This window comes from Xiphophorus maculatus, chromosome 5 (assembly GCF_002775205.1).
Source record: "Xiphophorus maculatus strain JP 163 A chromosome 5, X_maculatus-5.0-male, whole genome shotgun sequence".
Taxonomy (NCBI): domain Eukaryota; kingdom Metazoa; phylum Chordata; class Actinopteri; order Cyprinodontiformes; family Poeciliidae; genus Xiphophorus; species Xiphophorus maculatus.
This window is the reverse complement of record NC_036447.1, coordinates 226,787-238,887: the sequence shown is the minus strand read 5'-3', so window position 1 is coordinate 238,887 and position 12,101 is coordinate 226,787. Positions and strand designations below refer to the sequence as shown.

The window sequence follows — 12,101 nt, the reverse complement described above, 5'->3', positions numbered from 1 at the left end:
CATTTGATTCCTAAAATCGATGACAGTTAGAAGCAGGAATGAGGCCGACGTCGCCACAGAGGAACTGGATCAAACTTTTTATCCCAGGACAAAAGTCCAGGCTGCCAAGCTTAACGAGAAACTTTTCTAAACCTTTTGGTTCCCATCAGAACCTTTGAGCTGACAGAACTATTAGAAAACGGCTGTTTGACCCAAACACGGCGCCATCAGGCTAATAAACCTGGAAAAGATCCAACAATTCTTGATCATCAAGACCGATTACATTATTAAATAATGATTACGAACTTCTGACACATTTCAGCCAACAGGTTCAAATCAGGAATATCCCAAATGATTTCTGACGCTCAGTCTGGATTTATAAACGGCGTCGATAGATAATAACATCCGACTTGTTCTGGACTTCAATCACTAGAACCACTTAGCTGAAAATGAATGAATTATTGTTAGACTTTTATCAAATATGATAGAACATGAATTTATGTTCAAAGCTTTAGATTTATTTGGGTTTGGAAATAAATTTATTAATGTAATTAAAACATTTTACAAAGATACAAACAGTTCAGTGTGTTTTCCTCATGAGCCTCTCAAAGATTTAATAAAGGTAGAAAACCAGGTTGTTCCATTTCTCCTCTGCTGTTTATTGCTGCTGCAGAAATGTTTTCCATATCAATTAAAATGATCAATTTGGTAAATTATCAGTGGGAGGCAAAGAGTTTTCTATTAGTCAGCTGATGACACAACTATCTACTTAAATAAACTGAATGAAATTCAAAAAATTCTTAAACTGATTGAAACTTTCTCAAAGGCTTCAGGACTTAAATTAAGTTTAAACAAAAGTTACATTTAGCCTCTAACAGACTGTCCTATATCCACTGCTTTTAATATTCCTGTCAAATATCTGGGTGTGAATATAAATAAAAATAAATCTGAGTTAGAAAATCTGAATATTTGGGAGAAACTTCAAAAATGTAAAACTCATTTAAATAAATGGACACACAGAGATTTATCTATTCTGGGAAGAATATTTATCACCAAAATGGAAAGTATTTCCAGACTTATCTATCCTGCATATACATTAGGAATAAACAATAATTCAGAAATCAAATCCATCAACAGGATGAATTTTGACTTTATATGGAAACAGAAAACTCACTAAATCAGAAAAAGTAATTTAACCAAACAGTCTGAAGATGAAGAACTGCAAGATATTGAATTTGACAGCATGAACTTTAAAAATAAACTGGCTTCGGTCATTTCTAACAAATCAAAATGAATTATGGTTCCATATTCCAAGTAAAATATTTTCAAATCTGGGTGGAGTTAATTTTCTTCTTAGATGTGACTTTTAAAAAACTGCCTGTTAAACTTTCCTTCTTTCACCAGCAAGTTTTATTATATTGGAGATTAAAACACACAATACTCCCTAAGAACTGCTGTTACATAAAAATCAATAATAAATCAATTTTTACACATAACTGGCTGGAACAAGGAGTTTGGTCTGTGATGCATTTATTAAATAATGGAGGGATTCAGTGTTAAATATAACCTGCAAATTAATAAAAGTGAATTTCAAAAAATGATTAGTTATTCCCCCAAATATTTTATGCACAGCTAAATGTTTTTATAAGATCCGTGTTTACAGAACCTCTGACCTTCCTGGACTTCTGATTAATGGACCCAATATCACAGACAATAAACTAAAAACTCAAAATAGGGAATGTTTTACTACTTTGTTTCCTTTTGTATCAAATCCAAATTTTATTTCTTTTCAAAGGTTGAAAGGGTAAAAATTAGAACAAATGATTTCAATAACCTGAGGAAGTCCACCTTCAAATCTTTCAGGTGTTTTTCCCTCTAAGGAAACTTTAGACTTTGATTTGCTGTTGATGATAAAACTTGTTTATTTTGTGATATCGAGTCGACTGAACATCTTTTCTATGAATGTTTATTGCAAAGTTTTCTGTTATAATGTTCACTACTGGCTTTTCCCTAAAACTCCAAACTTACCGGAATTTTCTAAGAAACATTATTTATGGGAAAAGAAAATAAATGTGAAAGTCTATGAATGTAATAATTATCATGGCCAGTTTTTCATTCACAAATGTTTTCTTAAAGCCAAACCATCTTTCCTCACTTTTCATAAGGATCTCTGCCTCCTCTTCTTATCGCTAAAATTCATGGACAAGATGCAGATCTGGATAATATGATCGATTATTTGAAACTGATTGAAAACACTGATGGGTTTTTTCATGATCTCTGTCAGTAAAGAACCAGCCTGGTTCGGCTTCTTCAGGTTTGTGTACATGATGATAATAATAATAATAATAATAATAATAATAATAATAATAATAATAATAATAATAATAGTTTAGATCCGTCTTGTTCTGGTGGGAGGAGTCAGATCAGATCAGGTTCCTGTAAGCTAGTCATGTGACTTCCTGCGTCATCAGCAGATGCCGTCCATCATGGCGGCTCCCAGCTGCAGGTGTCTCTCACCGTGAGGTTGTTCGAGGTTCGGTGACGCAGGATGAGGTGAAGAGCTTACCTGTCTGAGGTGAGACACACAGAGCGCGAGCTGGCGGGACGCCGTCAGAAGAGGACTTCCGGTCCGCCTTTCTAGCGCCAGCAGCAGAAAAACAGAACCAAACAGAACCAAACAGAACCATATGTGTTCGGCAGGTGAACAGATTTGAGATAAACACACATGCGGGCTTTGACTAGACAGCAGCTCTCCAGGAATCCTTCCGGCTGATCAGTTTGGTTCCTGATTAAATGCTTTTACTGACCTGCACGAACTTTAGACATATTCTGTTCAATTTTACGCGGTTTGGCTTCTGCTCATGTTCATTAGTCTGAAGATGATTCTTTTTATCATCTGCTGATTTAGTTCAGCTGTTTTCTTTCATTCGGCTTCGGTTTAAGAAACTTTTATTTTGAAAGATTGTGTCTTGCATGTCTCAGATCAGCTGACGGAGTCTTTCCGTTTCTGTTTCAAATTCAATTTAGAAATCCTTTATTGATCCCAAAAGAAAATAAATGTTATAAGTCATTAATTCAACATTTTTGAAAGTTCTTGTAGACAGTGACCTGCTGTAGCAGTCTGTCTCACATGGATCTGGAAGAAGCTTCTGACTGACACCGTCTCATGCAGGGGATGGTCAGAGTTTCCCTTCATTTTCTTGATTTCATGTGAAATCCTTCTTTGCATCATCATCATCATCATCATCATGTCCAGAGTTTTCACAATAAAAGTCAAATAAATCCATCAAAATGCTTTTCCTCCAGTGAGGACAGATGCAGTTTGTCTCCTGGCTGAACAGAAACACCTGTCCTCCACCTGTGTCCTCTGTAGCTATGAGTGTGATGTCATCAGTGATGCGTGCTACACGGCTGCTCCGGAGCTCCGCCCCCCTGCTCACCTGGCCTCAGAGCAGCCGACTGGCCTCCAAGCAGGTAAGGCTGTGGATGTTAGCTTAGCTTGTGGTTGGTGGACTAGAGTAAAGGCTGATGACTCACTTGGTGCAGGTCAAAGGTCAGAGGAAGGAGCAGAAGAAGCTCAAAGTGGACAAACAGGAAGTGGAGATCAGACAGGGCATGACGGCGGCGGCGCTGGCGGCGGCCATGAACAGAGACTTTGGTGAGCAGCGTGATCAACGCCGTTGATCCGATTCTCCTGCAGATTCTACTGACCCGGTTCTGCTACAGACCACGTTCTAGAGGCGCTGCTCAACACGCCGGCGGACCTGGACTCGCTGCGGCCTGACTCGGTTCTGGAAGACAGCTGGATCAAGGAGGCGGTGATCCGGTCCGGGATGAAGTTCAGATGGGCCAAGCTGAGCGAGAGCCGAGAGCGGCCCAACAGAGACGCCCAGAGGAGGTACCGGCAGAACCGGACCCGACCGGACCGGACCCGACGATCAGCCAACTGACCTGTTTGTGACTCTCCTGTGACCCCAGGCCCCCCGCTGACCCCGCGCTCCTGGCGAGTCGCCCCCCGGTGGTCACCATCATGGGTCATGTGGATCACGGGAAGACGACGCTGCTGGACAGCCTGAGGAAGAGCCAGCTGGTCGCCATGGAGGCCGGCGGCATCACGCAGCACATCGGAGCCTTCCTGGGTAACGGGGCCAGCTGGGAGGCTCCGCCCCCACATCCTTCTGTGTAGAGCTGCTAACCTCTGACCTCTGTCTTTCTGACCTCCAGTCCAGCTGCCCACCGGGGAGCGGATCACCTTCCTGGACACGCCGGGCCACGCCGCCTTCTCCTCCATGAGGGCCCGCGGCGCCAACGCCACCGACATCGTGGTGCTGGTGGTGGCGGCCGACGACGGCGTCATGAACCAGACCGTGGAGTCGGTCCAGCACGCCAAGAACGCCAAAGGTAGGAGCGGGGGGACGCCGGGTGGTTCCGAGGTTCTGGTTCTGATGTTCTGGTTCGGCCCGGCTCAGTCCCCGTCATCGTGGCGGTGAATAAGTGTGACAAGCCGCAGGCCGACCCCCAGCGGGTGAAGCAGGAGCTGCTGGCGCACGGCGTCGTCTGCGAGGAGTTCGGCGGCGACGTTCAGGCCATCCACGTCTCGGCTCTGAAGGTGATCCGACCCGAACCCGACCGCCGCGGTCCGGCCCACCCGCGCGCAGCCTCACCGATGATGTCGCTGTTTCCAGGGCGATAACCTGCAGGCTCTGGCCGAGGCCACGGTGGCGCTGGCCGAGGTTCTGGAGCTGAAGGCGGACCCGGACGGCCCGGTGGAGGCTGTCGTTATCGAGAGCCGAACCGACAAAGGCAAAGGGTGAGTCCTCTGGAACCCGGTCCGGTTCCGATAGGAGTTCTGCTGACGGGCCTGCTCCCTGTGCACAGCCCCGTGACTACGGCCATCGTCCAGCGGGGGACGCTGCGGCGCGGCTGCGTTCTGGTGGCCGGCCGCTGCTGGGCCAAGGTCCGCTTCCTGTTCGACGAGAACGGGCGCGCGGTGCCGGAGGCGGCGCCGAGCGCGGCGGTCCAGGTGGTCGGATGGAAGGAGCTGCCGTCTGCCGGAGAGACGGTGCTGGAGGTGGAGTCGGAGGTGAGGGCCAGAACCGGGCCAGAACCGGTGTGAATGAACAACCTGTCCCGTCCCAGCTGTGTGCTAGCTACTTCCTGTGTGGACCGCTGCAGTAAAAGCCTGTCCTGTGGCCTGCAGCAGCGGGCCAGAGAGGTGGTGGAGTGGAGGAGCCACCTGGCGGAGCAGCAGAAGCTGCTGGAGGAGCAGAGCGCCATCCAGCTCAAGCAGCAGCGCCACCTGGAGGAGTACCGGCTGGAGCGCGAGCCGCTGGCCCACCTGAGCTGGCGCCAGAGGAGGGCGGAGCTGTACCGGGCCCACAAGATCCGCTTGTCTGTGCGGCCCAGCGAGCGGACGGAGAGCGACGAGCTCGGCCTGCCGCTCGTCATCAAAGGTGGGGACGGCGCTCCGCCCGGCGTGACGGCGCTGACTGGTGACCTCTGACCTCTGACCTACAGGTGACGTGGACGGGTCGGTGGAGACGCTGCTGAACGTCCTGGATGGCTACGACGCCCAGGACGAGTGCCGGCTGGACGTGATCCACTTCGGCGTCGGCGACGTCTCGGAGAACGACGTCAACATGGCCGCCGCGTTCGGAGGTAGGTCCGACGTTCTGGTGCTGGAGCGACCCGGGGCCGAGCGGTGTCGTCTTGGTAACGGCAGCAGGTTCTGGTTCCGTTCCTCAGGGTCGGTGTACGGCTTCAACGTGGCGGCGAGCCGCGGCGTGACGCAGCTGGCGGCGCAGAGGGGCGTGGCCCTGCGGCTGCACCGCGTCATCTACCAGCTGGTGGAGCAGCTGCGCCACGAGTTGAGCAGCAAGCTGCCGCCGCAGCGCCGCCGCAGCACCGTGGGTGAGTCCAGGTCCAGAACCACAGCAGAACCGGGTAAGATCGGACTGCTGGAGGTTCTCAGAACCGTCCCACCTGTCCCCTCCTGTCAGGTGAGGCGACGGTCCTCGCCGTCTTCGACGTCTCTGTGGGGAAGAAGAAGGTTCTGGTGGCCGGCTGCCGGGTCCAGAAGGGCCAGCTGGACCGCCGGCTGAAGTTTAGGCTGATCCGAGGACGAGACACGGTGTGGGAGGGTGAGTGAGACCAGAACCAGGCCGGATCCAGTTGGTTCTGAACTTGAACCTTGAGGATTTAAGTAGTCGGGTTCTGATGGGATCCAGTTCGTCCAGTTAAAGCTGCAGATCGAAATGTTTCATTAAACCAGTGCTGCCAGTCATCCTCATGTACACGCTGCTCAAAGCCTCCCCAGGAGCAAGGCGTCGTTTCTGCCAATAGAACATTTGGCAGCAAATGCATAAGGATGATTGACATATCGGGAGCGGTGCGTCACCGTGGAGACGGTTAGGGTATAGAAGTTACATGCTTCAGCTTTAATGAGCCGGTTCTGGTTCTGGTGCAGGTTCTGTGTCGGCGCTGAAGCACCATAAGGACGACGTGGCGACGGTGAAGGCGGGGATGGACTGCGGCGTGTCGGCGGACGGCGAGGTGGACTTCAGCACCGGTGATGTCATCGAATGCTTTGAGGAGCAGGAAGTTCCTCGGGTCACTTCCTGGGACCCCGGGTTCTGACCGGACCGGTCCCTGAGACTGAGAAACGACTCGGTTTGGTTCTGAAACATTTTATTAATATTTCATAAAAACAAAATCTGATCATCGATTCACATGTTCAAATAAACGATTCCAACATCCAGACCCGGAAGCTTCATTCCAGACAGGAAGTTCCCAGCTGGGTCTACTTCCTCCTGGTTCTGGCGAGCAGTGCCGGGTCGATCCGGTCTGGACTCAGGCCTCTGACGGAGTAGAGGCGGGCGGCGCGCTCCGACAGCGTTCCCCCGCACTTCAGGCCGCGGCGCATCAGTTCCTCCTTCAGAACCTCCAGACCCAGAGACTCCAGCTGCTGGACAGACGGCACCGAGGACAGGTCCAACTGCTGAGGCAGAACCAGAACCGTCAGAACACAGCAGAGGGTTCTGCTCTAAATCACGTTTAAGCATCTAGATTCTGGTTCTGACCTGATCCGGTTCCCTGCAGCCCTGAGGAGGGTTCTGGTCCCCTGACGGTCCAACAGCCGGTTCCGTCGGGAGCCCGGGGTTCTGGACCTGGGCCGGTTCCCTGCAGCCCTGAGGAGGGTTCTGGTCCCCTGACGGTCCAACAGCCGGTTCCATCGGGAGCCCGGGGTTCTGGACCTGGGCCGGTTCCCTGCAGCCCTGAGGAGGGTTCTGGTCCCCTGACGGTCCAACAGCCGGTTCCGTCGGGAGCCCGGGGTTCTGGACCTGGGCCGGTTCCCTGCAGCCCTGAGGAGGGTTCTGGTCCCCTGAGGGTCCAACAGCCGGTTCCGTCGGGAGCCCGGGGTTCTGGACCTCTGAGGTTCTGGCGGTTGGAGCGGTGCTGGAGGAGACAGCAGAACTTGAGGCTGGATCCGGGTCATGGGAACCGGTTTGGTTCTGGTTCTGATGGTGAACTGGTCCAGTTCGGATCGGTTCTGCTTAGAGTGAACAGCTGGTTCTGAATCAGAAGTGAAAATATTTCAGCTGCTTGGACCGGCTTCTGCAGCTGGACCATCTGGACCCGGATTATGAGGAACCAGTTAGAACCATCAGAACCAGTTCACCCAGCGCTCCCAGGAACAGAACCCACCCTGAAGCTAAACATGGATCAGTCCAGAACCGGCCGGCCGGTCCGATCAATGGACTCTGAACCTGCAGCGCCTCCAGCTGGTCAGACGTGGAAAAGCATTTTGATCTAACGCTGACCTCTGACCTCTGGGGATCAGGCATGTTCTCACTGAAACCTGAATATTGATCCAGATATCAATATCAGATCAATCAACAGACCTGCTGCTGGGTCCAGGCTCCGCCTCCTCCCTCTGGGTCGTCATGGTAACAGCTCCTCCGCTGCACGGAGACTCATCATCTTCATCATCCTCAGAGCTCAGCAGCTCGTCCAGACCCGTCCTGTAACCATGGTAACAGAGGGTCAGAGCCGGGCTGTGCTCCCTTCGCCGGGTCAGAACTTCACACACCGACCAGAACCCGGCTGCCGCTGCAGTCTTCCTCCTCTTCCTTGCAGGGGCTCGGTTCTGATCCGGGTCGACTCCGACCTTCACCTGACCGCTGGAGGTCGCCTGCAGGCCTGCGACACACACACACACACACACACCTTAAGGACCCGGAGCTGCAGCTGGGTCGGCCCGCTGCAGCTCCGGTGACCCGTCACCTTTCAGAACCGAGTCCTCCAGACGCTCGCTCAGGTCGTGGCACTGCTGCTGGTACTGCGGGTCGGCGAACTGATGCCGCGGCTCCAACAGCTTCCTCTGCAGACGCTCCAGCCGCCGCTGCTCCTTCTCCGCCTCGCGCTCCGACTGCTTCTTCAGCCAGTCCGCCATCCTACCAGAACCAGAACCAGAACCCATCTGGACCCTTCACTACAAAACAACATCCAGAGCAGGAGGAGGAACTTACTCCTTCTCATGGTTGACGTCTCGAAGGCGGCGGCCGCTCAGATCCCTGCAGGCCTCTCTGTTGGTCGTCTTCTCGATCTGTGCTCCCAAAGCCCGGAGCATGGAGCCAAAACCTGGAAAACCAAGGAAACATGGAGCCAAAACCTGGAAAACCAAGGAAACATGGAGCCAAAACCTGGAAAACCAAGGAAACATGGAGCCAAAACCTGGAAAACCAAGGAAACATGGAGCCAAAACCTGGAAAACCAAGGAAACATGGAGCCAAAACCTGGTCATGGGATCGGTGCATTTCCTGGAACTGACCTCCCTTCCCTCCACGGAGCCGGGGCTCCAGGCGGTAGACGGCCCCATCCTGCAGCCGCTCCTCCAGCCCAGACAGACGGCCGTTAGTGGTGACATACCAGTCCTGATAGGAAATACTGGATCAGTAAAGATTCCTACAGAACCAACGACCCGTCACCACTTCAGGGTGAGACCTCTGGTTTGGATTTTTAGTTTCTGACAATATAAAGGTCACACAGCGCTGTGGGACATTGTCACAAAATGGTGGATAAATCTAAATTAAATACATTTATTTAGAATAATACAAATATTCTCTAAACACAAAACTTTATTTGTTCAGAGTTTCGCTCTCAGAGTTTGAGAACCGTTTTAACTCCCAGTTCCATTGAAACTGGAAATACTGGTATCAGAGGCGATCCCAGCAGGAACTATATCTGAACATTAGTTTTGCTCATTTAATGTTTCTTTTGCATTTAGTTATTTTCTGTTACTGTCACAATGGACCTTACGAAGCTCCGCCCACAACGACCAACCTGACCGCAAGTCTCACAAACAAAGCCTGGTTGTTTCTAGGTAACATGACTGATTAGTGCGTCATTTCTAGCGGATTTTCACAATATATCAGCTACTAAATGGACAGAGGAACTAACAAGTTCATGTCATCAACTGGGAGCAGGTTACTGGTTTCTCAGTCACAAGCTGGTTGCAAACCTGAGGCCAGCAGGTGTCAGTCCATTATGGTAGATCTGAACTTTGACCTCAATATGAGAAGCTACAGACTGATAGGAGGAGCCAAAGAGCTCTGTAAAGGTAAAGGAAAATCTTCTGAAGTTGGGATATAATTCATTTAATTTCACATAATTACCGCGGTAGAAGCCATTTGTTTGTTAAAATTTTATGAAATATATTTGTTCTATTTGATGTTTGTTGTGAATGACGTAAACTCACAAACTAACGAGGTAATTAGTCCAACGGTTAGAAACTACAGCGGCTGTAATGAGCCACAGCAAAGGGAAACAAAGGTAAAATAACCTGAACAGGTGATCAACTCAGAACCACTCCTACCTTTTTACTCTCTCTCTCTGTGTAGTTTAAACACACCTGTTACCGTGGCAACCGCCTGCGCCCCGCAAGACGAGCAAAGATTACTTAAAAACATAACATTCAGTTCGTTACGATATCAAGTTTCCATGCTTGATATTTATTTATCGATTATTAATCAGAGCTTCCCTGAACACAGCGACGGTTGACTGACTAGCTGTACTTGGTGCTAACGTGGCTAACACGAGTAACAGTTTAGTCCAAAGCCTTTTCTGCTAAAATAAAATCTTTAGTGTATGTCAGATACAGACACATTGCATATTGATCTGTTTAGCTAACGTCAGACTGTGTAGCAGACAGGCTTCAAGGTGTACAAGTTGTATCAGTTCTGCCTTTATGCTGCACTTAGCTAACGGGAAGCTAAGTGTGTTTGTGAGACGGCCACGCACGTGACCACGTAGAATGGGCATCAGCCAATGAAACGCGGCCCTGTGGTAAAGTCCATATGTACTTCTTTACAATCGTGCAAACAATAAAGGGTTAGAAGAAAACAAATCATCCATCAGAACACCTCCTGGAAACTGTAACATCTTAAATTAACGTTAATACAGCTCTATAGCAAAATAGGAGATTTATGTTAAAGCTTGTTGTCAACCTATAGCATGTTGAAGTGCGTAGATTTTTTTTATTATCCCTATATTAGCCTTCGGTAGCTCAGCAGCTAACAGGCTTCCAGCTCCGATCTAAACCCTGTAACCCCACGCTAAGGTTCGGTTCCGGTTCTGTTAGATATAATCACTCACCTGGTGCGGGATGAACCGTTCCAGAACGTCTCTGACAACAGAACCAGGTGGAAACTCGAAGCTTGAGCACCTGAAGCTCGGAGCAACAACAAGCACCTCCATCTTGGCTCCGTGTTACAAGCTGAACGCACTGCGCAGGCGCAGGACTCTGTAAGGACGTCTCATAGGCGCCCCCTGGTGCATAGGATTAGAATCGATGCTCTTGGGGCGAAACACGAACCAGTAAATACATAAAATAATAAACTTAATTTTCTATTTATTTCAAACAGACAATAATAAACAAATAAACTTTTACAATTTGAAAAGTTTATGAAGCTATTTAAGATTTCCAGTCCAGATTTGCATTAACCTAAAATCATCAGGGGACGGCGCTGTGACCCAACAGGAAGTAAAACGGAACTCGCCTTCTTCCGGTATTGGAGGACAACATGGCAGCCTTGTGGAGACTTAGGTTCGGGTGCCGGTCCGCGTTCCGCTTCTCCTCGAGCGTTTCCGTCCGGGCCTGCTTCAGCACGGACAGTGAGGACGGAACCAGAGCCGGGGCCGGCTTCGCGGCAGCCTTTCAACGGCAGGCGGAGCTCCAGCGGGAGGCAGAGACCTCCGCGCCCGATCAGAGTGCCTCCATCTCCGGCCAGGAGCAGACCTTCGCCTCGCTCTTCCAGGCAGTTCCGGTGAGAGACAAGGTTGTGGTTGGGAACATCTTCCATGTGGTCCGGGACGACCTGTACATCGACTTCGGAGGGAAGTTTCACTGCGTCTGCCGGAGACCCGCGGCCGGAGGAGAGAGGCTCCAGCGGGGCTCCAGGGTCCGGCTGAGGGTCCTGGACCCGGAGCTCACCGCCCGGTTCCTGGGAGCCAAGACCGACACCACCCTGCTGGAGGCCCAGGCGGTCCTGCTGGGTCCGCTGGATGGACGGGAAGCCCAGGGGGGGCCAGAAGCGGGACCAAAAACAGTTCTGGTTCAGCGTCTGGACCGCTGAGTGAATCATTGCAATAATCTTTTAAATCAAGTTTGTGTAAAATGATCAGAATAAATATTTATAAAGTATTAAAGTGTTTCTGTCTGCAGTTTCTGAGACCCAGTTCGCTGGAGTCTGGCCCAAACTAAGCCAGTAAGATCAGAACCAGAGAGTCCATCAGTCAGGATGTTCTGATGAGCCGGGTCAAACCCAGCACTGAGATCCAGGGATACCAAGACTGAAGTTCTGTTGCGATGTGGATCATCCAGAACTTTTACCAATGGTTCCTGTTCTGTGGTCCAAGACCGACTGGGAACAGGTTCGTTAATACCTGGAGCCGCTTGGACCGAACCTGGGATGAACCCGTTAGTACCTGGCTCCTTTAATATCCAGGCATTAATGTGTTCATTGTTAAACCTTTTCCTGGTTCAATAATCCGGCAGATCAGAGATTAACAAACATCTTCAGTTGGATTTATCCAGCAGAAATACTTGGACTAGACAGATGGAG

At 50.2% G+C, this 12,101-nt stretch overlaps 3 protein-coding genes across 10 annotated transcripts; 2 read left to right on the top strand and 1 right to left on the bottom strand.

Moving 5' to 3' along the window:
- Positions 1-2,448: 2,448 nt before the first annotated feature.
- Positions 2,449-6,736, top strand: mtif2 (mitochondrial translational initiation factor 2). 3 transcript variants are annotated; one of them, XM_023334071.1, is made up of 14 exons: positions 2,449-2,554; positions 3,353-3,453; positions 3,526-3,637; positions 3,706-3,877; positions 3,958-4,118; positions 4,204-4,380; positions 4,449-4,588; positions 4,665-4,789; positions 4,858-5,062; positions 5,180-5,432; positions 5,497-5,637; positions 5,725-5,889; positions 5,979-6,119; positions 6,446-6,736. In XM_023334071.1, the coding sequence occupies exons 2-14, from the start codon at positions 3,355-3,357 to the stop codon at positions 6,613-6,615; spliced, it is 2,061 nt and encodes a 686-aa protein (XP_023189839.1). In that variant the 5' UTR covers positions 2,449-2,554; positions 3,353-3,354; the 3' UTR covers positions 6,616-6,736. The 3 variants fall into 3 exon arrangements, with proteins under 3 accessions (XP_023189839.1, XP_023189837.1, XP_023189838.1); XM_023334069.1 differs by having other exon boundaries at positions 2,449-3,157; positions 3,286-3,453; XM_023334070.1 differs by having other exon boundaries at positions 2,449-3,453; positions 5,183-5,432.
- On the bottom strand, positions 6,650-10,768 carry sde2 (SDE2 telomere maintenance homolog). Of its 6 annotated transcripts, none has more exons than XM_023334072.1 (8): positions 10,633-10,768; positions 8,775-8,912; positions 8,508-8,743; positions 8,263-8,432; positions 8,073-8,178; positions 7,881-8,000; positions 7,059-7,434; positions 6,650-6,976 (listed from the first exon to the last, which is right to left on the bottom strand). In XM_023334072.1, the coding sequence occupies exons 1-8, from the start codon at positions 10,732-10,734 to the stop codon at positions 6,779-6,781; spliced, it is 1,446 nt and encodes a 481-aa protein (XP_023189840.1). In that variant the 5' UTR covers positions 10,735-10,768; the 3' UTR covers positions 6,650-6,778. The 6 variants fall into 6 exon arrangements, with proteins under 6 accessions (XP_023189840.1, XP_023189841.1, XP_023189842.1 ...); XM_023334073.1 differs by having other exon boundaries at positions 6,650-6,973; XM_023334074.1 differs by having other exon boundaries at positions 8,508-8,619; positions 8,810-8,912.
- Positions 10,769-11,022: 254 nt separating this feature from the next.
- Positions 11,023-11,680, top strand: mrps28 (mitochondrial ribosomal protein S28). The gene has a single exon (XM_005816542.2). It carries the CDS (start codon positions 11,061-11,063, stop codon positions 11,610-11,612), a length of 552 nt encoding a protein of 183 aa, XP_005816599.1. The 5' UTR covers positions 11,023-11,060; the 3' UTR covers positions 11,613-11,680.
- Positions 11,681-12,101: the final 421 nt, after the last annotated feature.